General features: G+C 40.4%; 1 protein-coding gene across 4 annotated transcripts in view; it reads left to right on the top strand.

Moving 5' to 3' along the window:
- znf385c (zinc finger protein 385C) overlaps positions 1 to 20,018 on the top strand; it is a 155,474-nt gene that overhangs the window by 83,647 nt on the left and 51,809 nt on the right. Inside the window, exon 1 of one of the 4 annotated variants that reach the window (XM_085271814.1) lies at positions 14,214 to 14,809. The exons of the other annotated variants lie outside the window; for them this stretch is intronic. Coding sequence (XP_085127940.1) covers positions 14,800 to 14,809 — 10 coding nt within the window. The 5' untranslated portion in view covers positions 14,214 to 14,799. Of the gene's footprint in view, positions 1 to 14,213; positions 14,810 to 20,018 lie in introns of those variants that run through there. 4 annotated transcript variants of the gene reach the window in all.

Genomic DNA, 20,018 nt, shown 5'->3' on the forward strand with positions numbered 1-20,018 from the left:
GGTGCACAGCCTGAGGGGTTATACAGGACATGAAAGGCTCTGAAGCAACAGAAAGAATGAAAATGAATCGATGCAAGCGCTTCAATGTAAGTTTGTTACTCTATTCTCTTCGAGCCAATTAATCAATAATCAATGGAAGAAAATTACTGAGCTTTATGTGAGAAGGGGATGATTTTCTAAAGTGAGCTTTAGAGTTTTTTTTGTCTCTCTCTCCATTGTAAAAACAAGAGTGTAGCAGGGGCTTGTAAGGCCAGTGTTTCTCGCTCTTCTCCCTCAGCCTCTCTCCCCGTGACAGAACACGTCTATCTGTTTATTGTCTCACCATCACATTGACTCCCTGTCACTGCCGCTATCTATTATTCGAACTTTTCTGTCTGTCAGGCTCTCCTGTGCTCCCTTCTTCTTTACACTGTTAGCCTGTTTCTGTCAAACCCTTTTTCATTCTGTTTCTCCTTGTTGGCCCCTGCTCTTTATCCTGACACGTTGTCTGTCTTCCTTTAATCTCTTTAACAGGCATTTTATCATATATACCACATCTGTCTCCGTGCATGCACACGGCCCAGGTGCGTGTCTGTTCTGAATCTCTGTGACTGCGAGTCCACGCAAGCTAGAGGTGCACACGGGTCCACGTCAGCACACGCACTTGCTTTTACACATGCATGCACAGATGGTGTGCAGGTGTACGTGTGACATAGTGCACATAACAGGCCATCGCCTCCTCCAATCCACTTCACAATATGAAACAGGATTTTCCTGTGACACAGATTGTTCATTCATCGCCTAACACTGACCCTCTTTGTGGCTCTTGTCCTTGATTTATGTCTGTCTGTTAGTTGCCTTGGATGGCCTCGCCCTGTCTCGTAGACAAGTAGTCTTCACCAACCAAACAGTAAATGAAGTGCTGTGATTTGATTTATTTTATGCGTTTGTAGGCATATATTATCATATTAATGGTATATACATCATAATTCCTACCACAAAAATATAGTTAGTATTAGGCTTTCTGGTGTGATTCATGCTTGTACTGTAGTGACACAGTTACGCATGCATACACACTGAATTTGCACGGTGGTGCTAGCAGACTGTTGCTATGTAGTTTGCTCTCTTCAGTAAGTCTGTGTGTTTGTTTACGTGTGTGTGTGTGTGTGTGTGTGTGTGTGTGTGTGTGTGTGTGTGTGTACATGGAGGAGGGGGTGGTGCTTGCAGATTGTGCTTAGTCCACTAGACCCCTCCCAGTCAGAATAGAGCTGTCTCAGCTCATCAGCATTAGACTCGCGTGGCACCCTGATGTGCCCCGACAGTCAGTCACAGGAAATGATGGGATGTGAAACCACCCAGAGCGCCCATGTGACCTGCCATACAGGCATAGGCGGGTCTGGGGGTGTTGGATGGGATGGAAAAACAGGAAGGCAACGAGGCGATGCGTCCTCACAATAGCAGCTGCAGAAGCCTCACTTGGCACAAGACTGACAAAACACACAACACCTTTGCACACACACATATATAGACAAATTTCATACAGACATACTTAAATAGATGTGTACACATACACGTAGACACACAGTGATACTGGGTGCAGGCCATGATTGCTGTGATATTTTATCTGGCTGAATGGCAGGGAAATGAATCTCAGCATGCCTGGCTCTAGACCTTTAGGTTTGTGCCATTGTCTTTCACGCCACATGCTTCAGCTTCTCTGAAACACAAATGCAGACAAACAGACACAAACATGGAGACAGACACAAAAATACACACATTGTGGGTCCAAGCAAGACTAGAATAGTCAGCGAGAGCAGCCTGCCTTCCAGTAAGGCTGTGGAAATACACATTGTAACAAGTCGTTTATCAAGTGAAAGCAGCTCATAGATGTTCAAGCCAACTTCCCCACATGTTCTTTCAATCATGTGTTACCATTTTTTCTCAGTTGCATTTTTAGATTGTCTGACTGTATTAAAATTACTTATTAAAAATTGTATTTTATAAAGTCAGAAATATATGAAAATTATTTCAAGTGTTTCTTGTGTGATTCATATCACATCTCATAACTAAATAAAGGAAAATAAGAATAGAAGACCTTCTAAGCCTCTATGTCATGCAGTTTGTCTTCATTAAGTCTTTAAAGGCACTAGAGATTAGACTTTTGTAACGATTTTGCTTTTTCAAAAAATGTCCCTCAAAACTATGCAGTCAGTTTCAATTTCCTCTCTTATTTTCTGTCTTGTCTGATATGTGTGACTTGAAAGCTGCTTACCTTGTTGACATCAACACTGAGAACCCGTGAGGCATGTAAGGGCACGATTAGCTGGAAACTAACCCGGCCTGGATATGCATATGTATATGCATACAATGGACAAACAATGCGTTGCTAAGGAGATACAAGAGCCAAATGAGTGACCAGGCACATATGCAACAAGGTTTATGATTGGCATGTTTATGTTTTGTAATAGAACAACCAAAGAGGTTTAAAAAATAAAAATCAAATAACAATCTGAATTAGAGGCTGATACACTGGTCACATAACGTCTTATAATTTTCTTTAAATATGAAGCAAAAAAATTTGTGATGTATGAGAATAAATATTTCAGGTGGATAGAATTAGATAGACTGTGTCCCTGTAAAGGAGTCATTTCTACGAGCAGAAAGAAAAACAGAGCGAGCGTCTTGCAGCACTCATATACAGTTTTTGTCACGATACTGGGTCGTGTGACCCAGTGTTTGAGTTTTAGGTATTTTTGTATTCATTTTTGAGCTGGTGAATTTCTAGGTTGCTGTCATGTTTAATCTCCATGTTTCCTGTTTTATTTTGAAAGAGTCCAGTGTTCTTTGTTCATTGTATTTAGTTTCACTTCCCCTGTCCTGTCATTAGGTTTATGTGTGTCAGCTGTGCTCCCATGTGTAGCCACTTCCCCTAATCATCCTTGTGGGTATTTAGTCTCTGTGTTTCATTCAGTCTGTGTCACGTCGTCTGTTCATGCACCCTGTTATTCTAGCTGCACGTCATGATTCTAGCCTGCAAGATTCGGTATTGGACATGTTCATAGTCACTTTCTCCAGTCATGTTTCCCTGCACCTTCATGTGCCAGTACTGAGATCTCGTTCACAGTTTTTCATGTCGTGTTCATAGTCTGTCCACAGTACTTCGTCATAGATCATTCCTGGTCTTCGTTCATAGCCTTTAGTTACTCCCAGTTTAGGTTCTTAGTTTTGTCATTCCCATAGTTTATGGTTTGTTATTTTGCCTTCTCCATCAGCCCTGATTAAAGGCTCACTTTGAGCTTAGCAAAAGTTTTGCCTCCTGCGTCTGTGTCCGCACCTGGATCCACCAAACACACTCTCGCAGACCGTGACAGTTTTTTTCCAAGGTCCAAACCCTTGCAGTCTTTCAATTTTATGGGTCCTATTTTACAGATTTTCCAGGACTACCATCAGGTGCGTCAGATGCTCTCATCTTTTGGGAGGAAAGCAAAATCTCAGTGTTTCCACTGCATTTTCTGTGGCTCTTCACATGCCTCACGATGGATTACTTTCCCCTCTCACCTTCAATATCCTTTCACATCTCTAAGATTCAACTGCATCTCGAGGCATAGCTGTTTTTCCTTTCTTTGCTGCTCTTTCCATCCTTTATATGATGGTCTGCTGCTGTACTGTCAAATTTTATAAATTGCACAAAATGGCAAGACTGGCTTCGTTTTTTTTTTTCTTTGTAGTTCTCTGTTGTTGATGTGTAAACACAACAATGTAAATGTTGTCTCTATATCTATATATATATATATATCGCATTTGTCTCTATAGTGGCTCCAAGTGTAAAAACATTTTCACACAAACATTTGTTCATCATACTGCATATATAAAATACTAGTTCAATTCCTATTATATGAATAAACAAGTGGTTTACCTGACGTTGTTTAATCACTTCCTTTTTTCCCCACTTTACCTCAATAAAAGCCAAGTTGACCTTGTTTAGTGTGAGGATGGCCACTAGCCACATTTATTATGTGAAAGCCTGTGCTTTTAACTCTGAATAGCCTTATCTTCACTATACAAAGCAGCATTCTGCCATTGTAATGACTCTCCTACGTAAAGCATGTCCTTTATCTGACTCAACAAGCACACAGGCTTTCACTGACTGCTTCATTGTATTATTTATTGAACCCAAAGACAAGCCAACTTTCAAGGTGAATGCTGAAAAAGTGTACAAATATATTTTCTGAGTTTTGCCCCCCAAATACAGATACTTTTCAAACCTTTATTTTCTATGCCTCAATACTCAGACAACCAAGTGTTTTGTTAGCAGCTATAATTCAATGTTTAGTAGAGCTATATAAAGGGGACAAATTGTTTTTGTAGCCGTGACAAAACCAGAAAAACTAATCTAATAAAGAAAAATCAAAATAACATGTTTATGTAGACTGGGTTTTTTCTCTCTCGCTTTCTCTTTCATGAACAATACTGCAAAAACAATACAGTAGGAGTCTAATATGTGGTAATATTCATCCTGGAGTCACTCTAATGGTAATGAATAAGAGACTGATTTTTGCCTTCATGTAGTCTTTGTGTGTAATTGTAGCCTGGAACATTAAAGCAGAAGATGCCCCTTTGTTCACTCTCAGTCTGCTTGACCAATGTCACTGTAATTCTTCTTCAAGTGATTTAAGTATGTATATGCCTATACAGTGTAAATTAAAGAATATATGGTTGAGAGTGGCTGAACTGTGCTAAATATCATCAAACATGCAACACTGTTCTCCTTCAAATTCTTTCTTAAGTGGTGGCAACACAGCTGAACTAACTCTGAAACGATTGTTCAAATGTATGACCCCCTCTAATTACAGTTTGGAGTACCTAGGCAGCAATTAGGGAATAAAAGTACAATCGAGCATTATCCATTCTTTGCATAGCATGAGTCACTCTAGTTGGCCTTGGGAGCAAAATGATATAAAACTTACCCTGTAAAAAAATGAGTCAGATATGAAGTATGAAAATATAATAAAGACGAAAGAAGCAAGTAAAAAGTTACCTACTTTGGATTTAGCTCTAGTTGTAAATGTGCTGTAACTGACATGTGTCTGCTTAAAAAATGGCAAATAAAAATGCCAGGATAGTTTAATGTTAAAGGTAACAGACTGTTTGTTTGGAGATGAAAAATTTCAATTACCACCAACATAAAATTATCATTGTTAGTCTTGGGCAGAGTGTTTGCTTATTAAGAGGAAAATCAAATGAAAAACCAAAATGGGTTATGTATTTGAGGCCATTATTATATTAGACTTTATTGAGGTCTGCTTATTAAATTTTGATTAGTGTAATAGAATTAAAATCCTAAATGTTTTTGCAAAGCTGATGTTTTTCCTAATGGAAAATCAGGACTCATCTATCACTTTATCATGTGCCAAAATGTTGGTAAACAGGGTCAAGTCACTGAAGACTTACTGTGTGAGATTAGAGTAGGTAAATATTCCAATACTGGCTGTGAACACCCTTTTGACTTCAGAACTGGCTTTATTCTTCGTGGCATAGACTCAGCAAGGTGCTGGAGACATTCATTCAGAGTTTTTAGTCAACATTGACATGATCATCACACATTTGCTATAGTTTTATCAATAGCATATCCATGATTTAAATCCTTTGTTCCACCGCATCCCAAAGGTGCACTACTGGACTGAGATTTAGTGAATGTGGAAGCTATTTGAACTCATTGTCACGTTCAAGAAACCATCTTGAGATGATATGAGCCACAACATTCAAATCTTCAGTGTACCCAGAGGATGGGGGCACTGTGGTCACAAAGGGATGGATATGGACAGCAACAATCCTGAGATAGGCTCAATGCTCAGTTGGTACTAAAGGGCCCAAAGTGTACCAAGAAAATACCAAGAAATTACATCATCACCACCAGCAGCTGCCAGAACGGTTCATACAAGGCGGGATGGATTCATGTTTTCATGTTGTTTATGCCAGATTCTGACACTAAATCTAGACTCATTACAACAGGAAACATTTTTCTAATCATTTGTTGTCCAATTTGAGTGAGCCCATACAGACTGAAGTTCAGTTTCCTGTTCTTAGCTGACAGGAGTGGCATTCGGTGGGGTCTTCTGCTGTAGTAGCCCATCTGCTTCAGTTTTTGATGACTTGATTTATATCTTTTTTCAAATAATTTTTTGCCTAGAGAACTGACACTTGGACCATCATCTGTAAACCCTAGAGATGGTTGTGAGGGAAAATCTCAGCAGATCAACATTTCCCGTCAAGCCTGCCTGACCCCAACATATTTTGCCACATTCAAAATCATTTAAATAGCTTTTCTTCGCCATTCATACCTAACGAGTGGCTAGCGAGTGCACATACACCAAAATCTTCATTCACAGATACTATAAAGACAGAGCAGTGCTGGATAGTATGAATAACACACTTTAAGAGAAGAAAACTGCCTTAAAGATTAAATTCATATGCCTGGGTTTAGATCTACATTTCCAATGAGACATTCAATAAGTATCTTCCTACCTGTGTTTTAGAGACAGCAGAGATGTTTAAATTCACATGGAGTAGTTTGGACTGTATTATATAGCTGTATGCATGAATTTACACATGGACCCCCGACGTGTCCTGTTATTCTTGGCAGCAATTACATCAGTTTGACAGTAGACATTTTCTGTTCCACCTGAGACATCAGGATTCCCACCTGCCTGCTGTTCCCCTCACCTAGCAGTTTCCCTCTTTATCGGTTTCCCTCTTTTTCAGCTCCTCCTCCCCCTCACTGTTACGCTCCTTCATCTTCCACTTGTGAACCCAGCCAAGGCGACGAAACACACTGATGATTTATTTATGTTAGAGAAGCCGTCTTCCCCTCTTACCACGATCTCTCTTTCCCTCTCACACACTCACATACATACTCTTCCTCTCTCTTCTTGTGTTTGTCTGTCTGTGAAACTGTATGTGACAGTGATGCTAAATGGGACGTCTTCTCTCCTGTTGTGATGAGTTGGAATGTGCAGGTGGCAGAGCTTACAAGCACAACACACACACACACACACACTTTGCAGTGTCATACTGGGCTGTCAGCCTCTCTCTCCTCTGGGTTAACGCATATGATCTAGATATTTGACACTATGTGCTACTTTTTTTTTTTTTTAAAGAAACACCCCAGCAGCCAATATGTTGAGTGACACCAGGTGATATACAGTAAGAATATGATTTAGTACCAGACAGATGTTACTGTTTCTAATGTTCTCATTACAGTGGAAACTTCAAACAAGAAATATTGTTAGATATAACAGATATGAGGAGCTATGTTTATTTTTAGAGGAGTTTATGTAAATGTATCTTGCAAAGCAACTTGCCATCCTTTGCTAATGGAAAAAGGGAAGTCTGGTGAATCCAGATGTTATCATGTAAACAAGAAAAATCTTGGTCACAAACAAAACTCATGATCCTAGCTTATAACATTACAGTTGTGAGAATGATGTCATTTTCTGGGCAGCACATTTTACAAGCCGTTCAATAAGTTGCAATTCTATTAACCTCCTAAGACGCGAACTCTTCCACGGCATGCATTTTTAATTTCTCTTTGATATTTGGGCTGATTGGGACCCGATGAATGTAAAAATAAAGAATTACCAGATTTATTTATTTTTTTACCTAATTTTTGCTTCTAAGAAAAATGAGATCCACATATGAGGACATTCGTTTAAAATTTCATTAGAACAGTAGCAGTATAATGTCCTCGTAAGTGGATATCAGGCCCTTGTAGAGCAAAATTGAGTATTTTGGTCTAAATAATCCAAAATGTGATGTCCACATATGTGGACGCCAGGTCCTAGGAGGTTAATGGTTTATAAATCATTCATTAATTCTTTATATAGCTGTTGTAAGCCATTCTGTTAAAGACATTCTGGGTTTGAAGGCTGTGGAAAATTAATAATTAATTTACTGTATGTCCTCTAGCTGCATTACTTCTGTAGACTTTACTGCTGCTGTTTAATTCATCAATATGACCACCTAGTTTGTGTAAAGGATCTTCAGCCTATTAATCCAAAATACATGTATTATTAACTTATTTCTGCAACATTCACCACTTCACATATGATAGATTATACATGTTGTAAATGGTGCAGCAATAAGTTATTAATAAGTGTACTTTTGTCTGATGCGCTGGATCTCCCTTTTACAGAAAGTAAGGGATGGTGAATTAAATGATGAATTAATGAGCTGGATAAAAACTAGCCAAATAGATTTTTTTTTTTTTACAACCTGGTCAAATGTTATTACCAATGGCTTGTTACTCTTTTATAAAACATAAAAGATGCATAAAATTTCCTTAAACAAATTTACCTTTTACTTTTTAGTAATGGCTAATTATTGACTCCCAAAATTAATCAACACATTTAAGAGTCAAAGAACAATTAGAATTGCTTTATTTAAAAAAATAGAAATATTAACATATTTCATTTCTGGGGCATCAATAATGCAGTTTTGTCAAAGTTAACATTGTGCCATCATTAATGTGCAAGGTGTGTCCATGTGCACAAACCTAACTAGTGAGTAAATATGAAGTGAAAAACAAAAGGAGTCAGCAGGTGAAATGAAAACTAAACATAGAGGTCCAAAACAGGCTGACAACCTTCCAGGCTGACAAATCTGCACAGCCACCTCTCCAGCACCTCATGCAGACACTGCAGGTCTTAAAACCAGAACTGTTATCTGATGGCAGCACAATATTCCCAGGTGCAATCCTTTGCAGCATCAAGAATGGCTGCAAAGGACAACACAGATGGGAGCTAACTAAGCATTTTTATATGACACTCCATGATGACAACACATTTCCTTATCAAGACAGATAAGGTGAACCACACAGCATGTTGTTGAAAAAAACTTGTGCTCTTATTAGTATCTGTTTTTCATTTTTGGGGTGATTTTAAATTGTATTTTAAATCCCGGGGTTTGCATGTAGTCGTATAATTTATGTAATTTGCTTGTTTTCTCTTTTTGCTAGTCATTCAAATCAGTATATGTTAATAAGGGACATAGAGACACAAGCTGGGAAGCTCATCAGTGAGCTGAACAACAAGCTAATAACTTGACACTTGGTCTCTTCTCCTTTAATGCCCGCTCTTAGACTTGCCTTCAGGTGCTTTTATGGGACTGGGCATCTTACACTGTCACCCATCAGCATCTGTCTTTCTTGTCCGCCCATTTTTAAATTACTTTAGCGCCTCACAGTCTACCTTCTCAGTGTTCCTTCAACCTGCTGTCAGTCTTTCTGTCACTTAGTTGGTTTCTCTTTCAGTCAGTCAGTCAGGTAGCCGGCATGGCCGTTACGCTCTGAGGATGTTCCTTTCCAGTGCTCTTCAATTCATTTGTTTGTTTGTTAGAGAAAGAGGGCGTGAAAGAGATTTGGGTCTAGTGAGAGATAGTGAAGAGGGAAAAAAAATGCTATTGAAGTAAGCAAATTGACAGAGGGATTGAGAAAGAGGGAGATCCATGGATGTCAATTTAAAAAGTGAGAGCTTAGTGTCAGGCTTTCAAAGAGGAGCGCGTGCGAGATGAGAGAACGAGTAAGAGATAAAGTTTACGATTAAGGAGAAAGGGGGAGAGTGAAAACTGTTTGTGGAGGAAGGGAATGAGAGAGGAGAGGACTATTGTTAGTTTAGAAAGAGAAAGCGATGGCTGTTAGCCTCCTCTGCTGCTGCCAGCCATTACCTATTCAAGCCTCGGCAGCAGGTTGGCAGAGAAAGCTCTAATTGAGGAGGCCGATGGCTTGGAACACTAGAGAAAGAGAGGCAGAGCTAACTTCTTTTCTTTTTCATTAATTAGCCTGTCACTCATTACGCTCTGGCATGTATTTGGGATCATAAAACAGCATGGCTGTGGTTAGATTTGATTTCACTTCTTGTTGTGCTGTCCAGTAAATTACAGAAAAAATGACTTCTGTACAGAATAAAGAAGATAATCTGCAGCTATGCATCATATCCATTAACCTCAAGGGCTGCGAAAAAGCATTTGTTTTTCTTAGTAAATCACACTCCCAAGCTCTCGTCCTCATGCTTTCATAGATTTATACAAACAACTCATCAAAAACAGCGGTGCCATTCTTATCGCACTCTCACATCCCCGCCGCATATTGGAAAACAAAAAGGTGGACATTACAAGGCTGTCAGGCATTGACAGGTATTGATCAGGCTGCTGTTGAGAGACTAGATGAACTTCCCATCAGAGTCTTTCTTGCTGTTTGTTGCCATCTGTTAATAACTAATGGAAGTTGTGATATTTGTGGTGAATGTGAAGAAGGGAGGAAGAAGAGGATGTTGTAGTGATGCCCAGATGCCACGACTAAATGGATGTCACATGATATTAGGCTTGCATGGCGTGATACACCGCCATCATTCTGTCAGGTGACAGCATTTATCTCCATATTTCACATCTAACCCCCTCCTCCACCAGGTCTTGATCACTCATCACGCACTCGCTCTTTGTCCCACACTTCTCCACCCACCCAACCCACTGCAGCGACACTGTCAGCACTCTACAGCGTTTACACGTACTGCATAATAATCACAAGCTGCTCACCTCTTCTGGAGTTTCCACCTCACCTCCGTGCAATGTAACCAGCCAACAATTCATATTCTGTGCATATGTCACATTTAGCAGAAATGTTTCTTTTGCAATCGTGTTCTTTGTTTTGTTTTTTTAACTTGTAAACAAACTTTTCAACATGTCTGATCTTCTTCTTTAAATCGCCAAGTCTCACAACTGACTCCAGTGAAAAATCTGTGGCTTTACACAGAGCCAGACGGTGTACAAAAGAACACAATTGTGGAAAGATAACACAATTTCATTAAACCTAAGTGTGACAGCTTGACCTTCTCTCCTCTCCAGGATCTGTCACTCATCACCATAGATACTTGGCTCTCAGCAGCAAGTCCACCAGTGTTAACTACAGATTTGCTGTCCCGCAACTCACAAAGGAACAGTAATGTCAGACTTTTTTTTCCTGCATTGTTTTTCAGTGTATAGCGTAGCAACTTGAAATGAACAAGTTGAACACTGATCCAATGACAAAGGAGGTCAAATGGCTCAAAAGTCTGAACAATATAATCATGAAAAAGAAAACTCCTTTATGTTGTATCATCCTGACAAGTCAATCTAGTATTTATTTTTAAGAGACCATCTGTTCTTACATCCATTTAGGCATAAATGAGTGAAAATGCTGGCAATGTGAAAAAAGTTCCACTCATGTGGAAATGTATCTGTGCTCCTCATCGTGTTTTTTAAGCATGTAGAAAAAGCTTCACCATGTGAGGCTATTTTGATTTTGTTCGTTTTAATTTAGATGGAAATTTCACTAGTTAAGTGAGCTAATTTTACAATTTTCACTTGGTCATAGTGTATTCTTGGTTCATGCCACAGCCTGTCAAGTCAAACACAGTAAAGATCACTCCGCCAGAACTAAATCAAAGGTGTGAATCCCTGCAACTCACCCTGACTTTTACATGTAGTCATAAATTCACTTAGGCTTATGCCCTTGGAATCCAGTTGACTTAGAATTGTTCTTATACCAATGTTGGAAATAAACATTAAAATTTATGTTATAAACCAGTGTACGGCAATTGAAGAAAACAGACACAGTGAATCAGGCTCTCTAATACAGTCCCAATCAAAAGTTTAAGACCACTTGAAAAGTGGCAAAAAATTATAATTTGCATGGTTGGATCTTAACTCATTCACTGCCATTGACGTCTATAGCCGTCAATGGCAGTGAATGAGTCAATGGGTTTAACTCATTCACTGCCAATGGCTGGCAGTGAATGAGTTAAGAAGGTTTCGAGTATAGCTTCAACATGCAACAAGAAGAAATGGGAGTGAGGCAAAATATTTTTTTGAGAATGCAATTAATTGAAAACAATGCTTAAACTGAAACAGGCTGTTTTACAGCCAGCATGTTGCTCACTCAGTAACTACTGAGTTCTCAGTGTGTGGACTCCTTCCTTGTCACCTATACCTGTTCTGGCATTAACATCAGCACAAGAACTGTGTGCTGGCAGGTTCATGGCATGGGTTTCCACTGTAGTGCTGTAATTGCTTTAGGACTCAAAAGCTGAATATAATTACCTACACCAACTTTAGGCCATATTAAAGGAGGGCATAGACATTGTGACATCACTCACTGATTTGTGAGGTCCTGTTTGGAAGACTCAGTTTTAGATGTAATGCTTTTTCTATCTTTGTTTTTGGGGGTCTTGAAATTCTAAATTATAAGCTTTAAGTTCTAATATAATCTTGGAGCTTGCCAGAATATTATTTTTCAGGTAGTTAAAAAGAGGTCAAATTAGTGACTCAAATTAGTCAAGACCTACTCGACAGCTACGAGTTACATTTCTCTGTATTCACCCCTCATCTAAGTGGCCATGCCTGTAATGATGCACAACTTTTTTTTAATTATAATTGTCCCTCCTCCCTACCCCCATTTGAGATGTAAACATATTGATTTCAGCTGTAAAGGTGAGAAGTCTATGTGATTAGTTTCACTTTTGGTGCCAGCCTCAAGTGGCCTCTTGAAGGACTGCAGTTTTTGGCACTTGTGCTCCGATTTCATTTTTCAGCCTCATAGATTTACTCTAGAACTTGACTTGTGATGCAGCTAAGAGCAACTATTATTAAGCCACTGCAAAAGGTCCTTAATGGACAGTATTATAAAAGAGCCTTTCCTCAATATATTATTAAAAATACACATAGGCTTTGCGGTGGAAAAATTGACTTTTATTTAGTCCCTCAGAGAGGTGTAAACATTGTTTTCTCTTAACATACAGTATGGAACAAATAGGCTAGAACAAATCTTCTTGGCTGAGGCTGACTGATGTAAAGCTTGGAGCGATTCCCGTGTTTCTAATTAGCCCAGGCTCTGGCATGGCAGCCTGTAGGCTGATGGTTGGCATGAGGCAACAGAACAGCCCAGCTGCCCCTGTGTCCCCTACTCTGCCCCAAAGGAGAGTCTCTGGGTCTACTGCTGCCTTTGTGAATGGCAAGGAACAGAAACCTGGATTGGAGAAGAAAGGTATAGTTCACACCCCGCACAACACTCTGTCAGAGACAATATTTCATGTTTAAAAAGGAGCTCTTCATCAGCAATCTGATCACTACAACCTCTCCCTGCTGCCATGCTCCACTTTCTCACTTGCAGCTTTACTCTTTGGAACAGCACTCTTAATAGCATCATGACAAACTGACTGTTAAAGAGCATCATGTATATAGTATCAGTTTAATGTAAAGGTTGAATTAGACCCTTTGAATGGACAGCAGACACAGCTGATGAACACGTTATTTTTGACTTGGACAGCGGATGTCAGGAACAATTTAAAAAACATCTGAAAGCCCTCTTCACAATGACATGAACACAGCAAGGACCAGTGGGCATTTCAGCCAAAGCAGCAAATTGAATAAACTAGAAGCAGAGGAACAATATAGACAGAGAGAGACAGACAGATGGGGAGAAGAGACAAAGTATATGATTAGGTAGAAATACAGTTTAAGTAGAAAAGCGGAAAGGGGCGAAAATGGAAACGAAGAGGAAGTGAACTGCAAGCGCAGGAGAGGCGGAGAGGGAGCAATTTAATGCTGTAATTAAGTTCCCGATAGCACCCTGGGAGATGTGCTTTGGCGTAGCTCCAGGACAGCTTAGCATTACACCAAGGCCCTTCAAATCACAATCTACTTACACACACACACACAAACACACACATAACACACAACACGCCATTTGAACAAACAGAAATTTAATTCCGAGTAGGCTCTCTGCGCTCTCGCAGCCAATTTCAAATCCCCGAATATGTGTCAGCTTCACCAAATGATGCATCGACAAGAAGAGACACAAAGGAGGCGCAGACTGGCAGAAGAGACGGCTGTGAGAAACCATCACTTGCAGTCACTCTCACGTTGCTCTCACTCACACATTGTAGTGCACACACGACAGTTGCCTTGACAAGTGCGCACAAATCATACTTATGAGAGCACGAACGGAAACCTGTCTCAGAAAATATTCTTTTCTTTCCCTTCATGTTTACCGTGCACCTGTCATGCTTCTTCTATCCAGACCTGCTTACTGCTTCTGCCTTTATTTTATTGATTAATTTATCTTTGTTTTTCTGAGGCTGCATGGCAGAACATATCTGAAGCCAACGTCATTCCTAGTGCTGACCTACAAAGCAGTAAGTTTGACAAGATGGCTAATGTGTTGCCAAGTTGTACAGGTGTGCAGCTTGTCTCTGTGCAGCCCTGTCATGTTAAAGGGGCTCACCAAGGGGAGGAGAGAGAAAGATGTGGGACTTTGGAGAGGAAAGGATGACAGGAGGAGAGAACTCAGAGAGACCTCAGAGAAGAGAGAGAGAGAGAGAAGAAACAGGCAATTACACCCAGCTTCGCTACCACACTCCTATCCCTCGCCTCCTTCAGGCCACGCGGAGCAGCAGCACGAGCAATAGGATTTTAACTGAGGAGAACGCGCATCAATAGGATCTAAGATTTCCTGGGAATTGGTCACCAAAGACGGGGGAGTAAAGGATACAGTGTTGACAAAAAGAGTTGTCTTTGGAAAGACAGGAGAGGAAACAAGTCCTCTAAAATCGGCTCCAGCACATTCCGAGGCTCTTCTTTAAGTGCCGTACGCCTACCGTTCGCACCTTCGTGCTGTCCTCGCTCTCTGGGGATAAAAGTGCGTAAATATTATTATTTTTATTTTTTTTTTACCGTTTTCACGGCAGGTGACACGCCGAGCTGTAGACTCACAGATACGGTCCTGGAGCCACGATGCTGATCGGTAAGTGTTAAACACCTACAGTTCTCCACTTTACCGGTGATAACGCGGCTGCGCTGAGTAAGCAATACACGAAAGATTCCTGAAAGGTTCCAAATACAACCGTTTCAGGATTTCGCGTTGCAACAGTGTCGATGGGTAAAAAAAGATCTTAAAGCATGTTAATGCAAACACACTATGTGGAGCAGGCGCGCTAAAAGTCCTTGTCGGGAAAAATGAAAAATCCAGGGATTCAGTCATTTATCGGGCTCGCAAGTTGACCATTTGAAGTGTCTTTTTTTATGATTTATTCATGAATGTCCTGTGCGCCGTCGATTACATGACTGTGCATCAACAATCACCGCATTGTAATATATCTATATCACTAAAGCACTTCTGGATGGATGCAAACTGCATTTCGTTGCCCTGTACCTGTGCATGTGCAATGACAATAAAGTTGAATTCTATTCTATTCTATTCTATCAGATTATATGAAGCTCAACCAAAAGTGTGCGTCCTGGGTGGTTCGGAGTTACCGACACCTCACACTCCTTAGTCCTCTCGGCCCATAGATGGAACTTGTATCTTTTATCACGAAAACTTCCACCGTAGATTATCATTCATATGGTGTTGTTCTTTTTTCATTTAAAACGTCACAACGTTCCGAGTCATCAGTAATAATAAAAAAAAAACTCAAAACAAAACATCAGTCTGTTTGAGAAAAATGACCTTCTCAAACATCAGCTAAATAAATAAAATAAATACGTTTGCTTGTGTGTGTGTGTGCGTGTGTGTGTGTGGGAGGGGGGGGGGGGGGGGACTATAATTAGTGGACATTTGTAAACCAGTTCCTGATAATAAGCATCATAAGCTCGTTGTGAAGAACGACGTCATTAACCTGACGTCTCAGTGTGCCTTCAAACAACTCGTTGTTCATTTTTTTATTAATAAATAAAATTGACCAGCTTACCCTGAACTATTCAAGTAGTGATGTTTGAAGATCTCAACCTTTTGGGGGCTTAAAAATAAAGCTTTGATGATTACTAGTATGTTTTGATTGAATCTGATAAAATTGGCATAGGCATTAGTGTAAAAGCTGTCCCACTAAATCCAGAAAAGAGAACTTCATTTGCATAATTAACTCAATCTCAATGGAGGTGTATTTTTTGTGTGTATGGGCTGAACAAAGAATGACTAATGGACCCAAGCTGCTGGGCCCCTGTCCTTCATCTAAAATCCTGATTTAAAGCATGTTCATGGCTCAGTGCAGTCTTACCTTTCTTCAACAAAATGCAACTGTTCCTGCATTGCATATCAGTGCTTCTATGAGTACTCCTTATTTCACTTTCAGAGACAAATAAACAGAAAATGTAGCTGAATTTGGGAAAAACATCCAGTTCACAAAGATCTAAAAGAAATGCACTCATAGTGTTGTGTCAGACCTCTGGATGTGATGGCTCCCGCCATAAGTGTGACTGTGTGGTGATTTGCGATCTCAGTGCTCTTAAAATGGCTTCGGAGCATGGGCAAATGACTCATGCAAATGGATGCCGCATTAGCATTTCTCTAGATATTTACTCCATGTCACAAATGCAACCTTCTAATCCCTACACTAGTAAAAACTATCGTCCATGGAGCACCAAAAGCTTCCAACACTGAACTGTTTTACTGAAATACCATCTTCTTCCCTCTCTCGTCAGCGTTCTTTCCCACTCGCCCTTTTAGTCAGCTCATAAAGAACTGCTCTTCTGTCAAATGGAGCCCTAACTACTTGGGCCTTTGTCCTGTGCTGATTTCTTCTCGGCCATTATGTCGTCGTAAAAGCCAGTTGGGGTGTCACTGGGGAGCTTTGGCGGCAGTGGCTTCTTCTCAGTTCCAGATAACAGCCTTTACTGGACAATGGCCATTATTAGTCACTGTGTTGCTGTCTTCTGACACAGACAGTTCTCTTCATATTGAATATTTCAGTATTGAGTTGAAGAGCAAAAGACCTGGTAGTGGGGGCTTGACTTTGTCTTACTTCACTCATCCATCCACAACACCCCCATCATCCGCACAAGCGGGGGACAGGTTGCAGGGCTGCGGGAGAGCTGATTATAGGCTTCTTCGGGAGTGGGCGACATTCTTCCACTTCCAACCTTTTTTTTGTCTGTGGGATCTGAGGTGGGGGATGCATAGGAAGCAGGGCTAATCTGAGCTAAAGGGGTCCCAGGGTTGATCAGGGGTAATTACACAGGGCTAGGATTACAGACTGCGACCACTTATTGTGGACTGGCCACACCCTAAAAGTAGAGTTGTATTTTTTTTTAAGTAAAACGAATGATTTATTCATAAACATACTATTTGTGATTTCCAGATTTTAGCTGAATGTATAATTTCATTTGTATTGCTTGACCTTGAAGTGTCAGTGTCCACTTGGACTTGTTTCTAGTTTTGATCTGCAGAAGCTGCAGGGTCTTCTAAGCAGTAGGGAGCAATGGCTGTTTGAAGTGGTGGTGCAGGTGGAGGGGATGTAAATGAGGAGGTTAATGAAAAGGCATTGGTTCATTTCCCACAAACCACACATCTGTGCCATCACCAAACCATCAGCCGATTAAACGAACAAGCTCTTCCCGAGTGTGTGTTACGCCGACTGTGTCTTTTTGGTTAGAGCAGCTGTGGGCCCCTGTCTGGACTGACGGAGTGAGTGCTCTTCTGTGTGTGTGTCTGTGTGTTCATCACTCATTATGATGGATGAATCTCCCGAGCCTCCTGTCTTTTCATTCATCCCTCACGGACCAGAGGGACGAAGGTGGAAACTCTCCAGCTTCTGTTCAGCACACCTCTGCCTACTGTCTCTCTCTCACACGTGCACACACACGCAGGCAGGCATGTGCCCAGAAAAGACAAATAACCCACTTTAGTAGCCCAACAAACACCTCACTTCAGATGACAAATCTGTAGTTAAAGTGACTTTTGTATTTTTCATTACCTCAGTCCCTATTAATCTGCATCATCTATGTAAAAAATCTTGTGTGGAAATGAAAGAGTGCTGCCACAAATAGTATATTATTTCATATTTATTGTTTCTCATCTTACTGCATTTTATATGTTTTATCCACTGGAGTAAAGTTCTTTCCCACTTTTATGCAGTTGTCGATGTCTGTGTGAGGTAATCTTTCACTTTAATGTCCCGGGCTGCCATTGCTTCCAGGTAACGGGAACAATGGGATGTGTTATTACTCCAAAACTCTTGTTCTCCATACTGCTTTTTGCTGTAGTCACTAATCTTGATCTCATTTTATCTTTCCCAGCAGAAATCAGTTCATGAGGTGTAAATTTAAAGACTGATTCTTCTCGTAGAAACTCTCACGTCGTTGCACATTGTCAAGCTGTTGTGTTTACTGTTTTTTAGAGTAGTTTGTGATGATATGGTGTTTTCATATGTGAGTCAGAAATTCTAATCATAATGCAGTGTGTTTTGTCACGGCGCGTTTGGACTTTTGAGATTAGAGTGTAAAAAATCCCCCAAAATAAATAAATAAAAAATATTAATAATGATAATAATTCCAGTCTTTGATGGAATTCTTTATGTGTCATAAAAGGGCTGGGTCTTTGGACAGAACATCCAATGAAGCTGAAGATGAAAATTTAATAATGAGGAAAGTGCGGCTTTGGAGTAAGTTAGTAGTTTAAGGCTACATTAGTCACTGCTAACATAATACACCTGAGTCTCAGACTGAACATTTAGATGGTCAAGTGAAGTCATGATTAATGCAAGAAGTATAATCGCTGTTTATTATTATTATTTTTAACTGTCTATTTTTAGTCGCACTTAGTGGAGTACACTTTTAGTCTGGAACAAATTCCTTGAGGGAAGTGTCCTGCAAACGTTGCTGGGCATCTCTTGATTTATCTCCACTATTACTGAGAGAAAATGTAAATGTAACTGGATACATAAAAGGAATGCTGCATGTCATAAATCAAAGCGAAATTACACATTTGAGTGGGCGCATTTTGATGTTGAGACTGAATCTTTCTGACCAAATGATGTTTAGGTAGGTTGGAGAACAGGATGACTGAGCAGACTGCTGCAGGAGCATAATAAGCTTTGTCTACACGGATACACGGATGTGCACGCAAGCGTTAAGACAAGCTAGAGGTCAGCAAAGAGCAAAGATTGAAGGTCAAAGAATTTATTATTACAGTAGTGATTTGTTCTTGACTACTGAAAATAGTTTGAACTTCCAATTTAGCAAAATTAAAGACAATATTATGATTTTTTTTTCCGCTCAAATTACAGTGTAAGAGCAAGCAAAAGGTAAAGCGAAGAAGTCCACTTGTGGTTGTATGGTTGGGCAGTCAGTCAAGTTCCATGTCCCTTTTTATTGGCCTTGTGGAAACGGTCTTATCATCGTAGATGGAGAAAATGGCCTTGATGTGAGAGCTGGCAGAGCTCCTGGATAAGTTACTTCTCTGGCCGCCCTATGCGGAAGAACAAGGAGTTTCAGTTGTGCTATTTTCTTGTTCCAAAGCAGACTTGCAGAATGAGGCCAAATTTGGACCTGTCTCTATTCACCGAGTTCCCTAAGCCTAATCACTATCAAATCCAGTGATCTGAGAGACAGGTATATTCAAGTGCCAATCATTCCCAAGCACAGAAGAGTTCTGCGCTTCTCTTTCCAGGGAGTACAGTATTAGTACAACTGGTTACACTTCAGTTATTCTCTGCTTCTGCAGACCTTCTCCAAGTGTGAATGGCATTGTAGCCACTATTTGGAAAAGGTAGGGTGCTGTTTTATCGCCTCCTCCCAGGAGTCAGCTTCAGGTAGATTGGATGAACAGTTGTCGAGAAAAGCAAAGAATGCACAGCTGTACACAGATTCCTCGGTTGGTTCTTTCATTAGATTCATTAGATCTTTTTCTTGGAATATTTTTTTCATTGTAACAGAGGCTGTTGTGGAAAAGTCTGATTTCTGTTGCGGCACATTATAGGGCTACGTGTGTTTTCTTTTGCGTGTGTAGCATTTGAACGCATGGTTCGTATGTACTCCTTCTTGTCCCTGTGCTCCCCGTGGGGAAATTGCCTGTGTGTGAGTGCCAGTTCAAGTCATTTCACTGAAGTGACAGCATGGGTTTGATTGGCCCGCCTGCTGGAGTGATGGCTTCTGGATGCTGAGAGCTGTAGGCATATGTGAGCCTCAGCGGGAGCTCTGACAACATGAGAAATGTTCCCACGCTGCACTCTGCACCA

The sequence above is a fragment of the Mchenga conophoros genome, linkage group LG4, assembly GCF_057382185.1.
Source record: "Mchenga conophoros isolate Kocher_MC1m ecotype Shallow Benthic linkage group LG4, M_conophoros_male_GT1.1, whole genome shotgun sequence".
NCBI lineage: Eukaryota > Metazoa > Chordata > Actinopteri > Cichliformes > Cichlidae > Mchenga > Mchenga conophoros.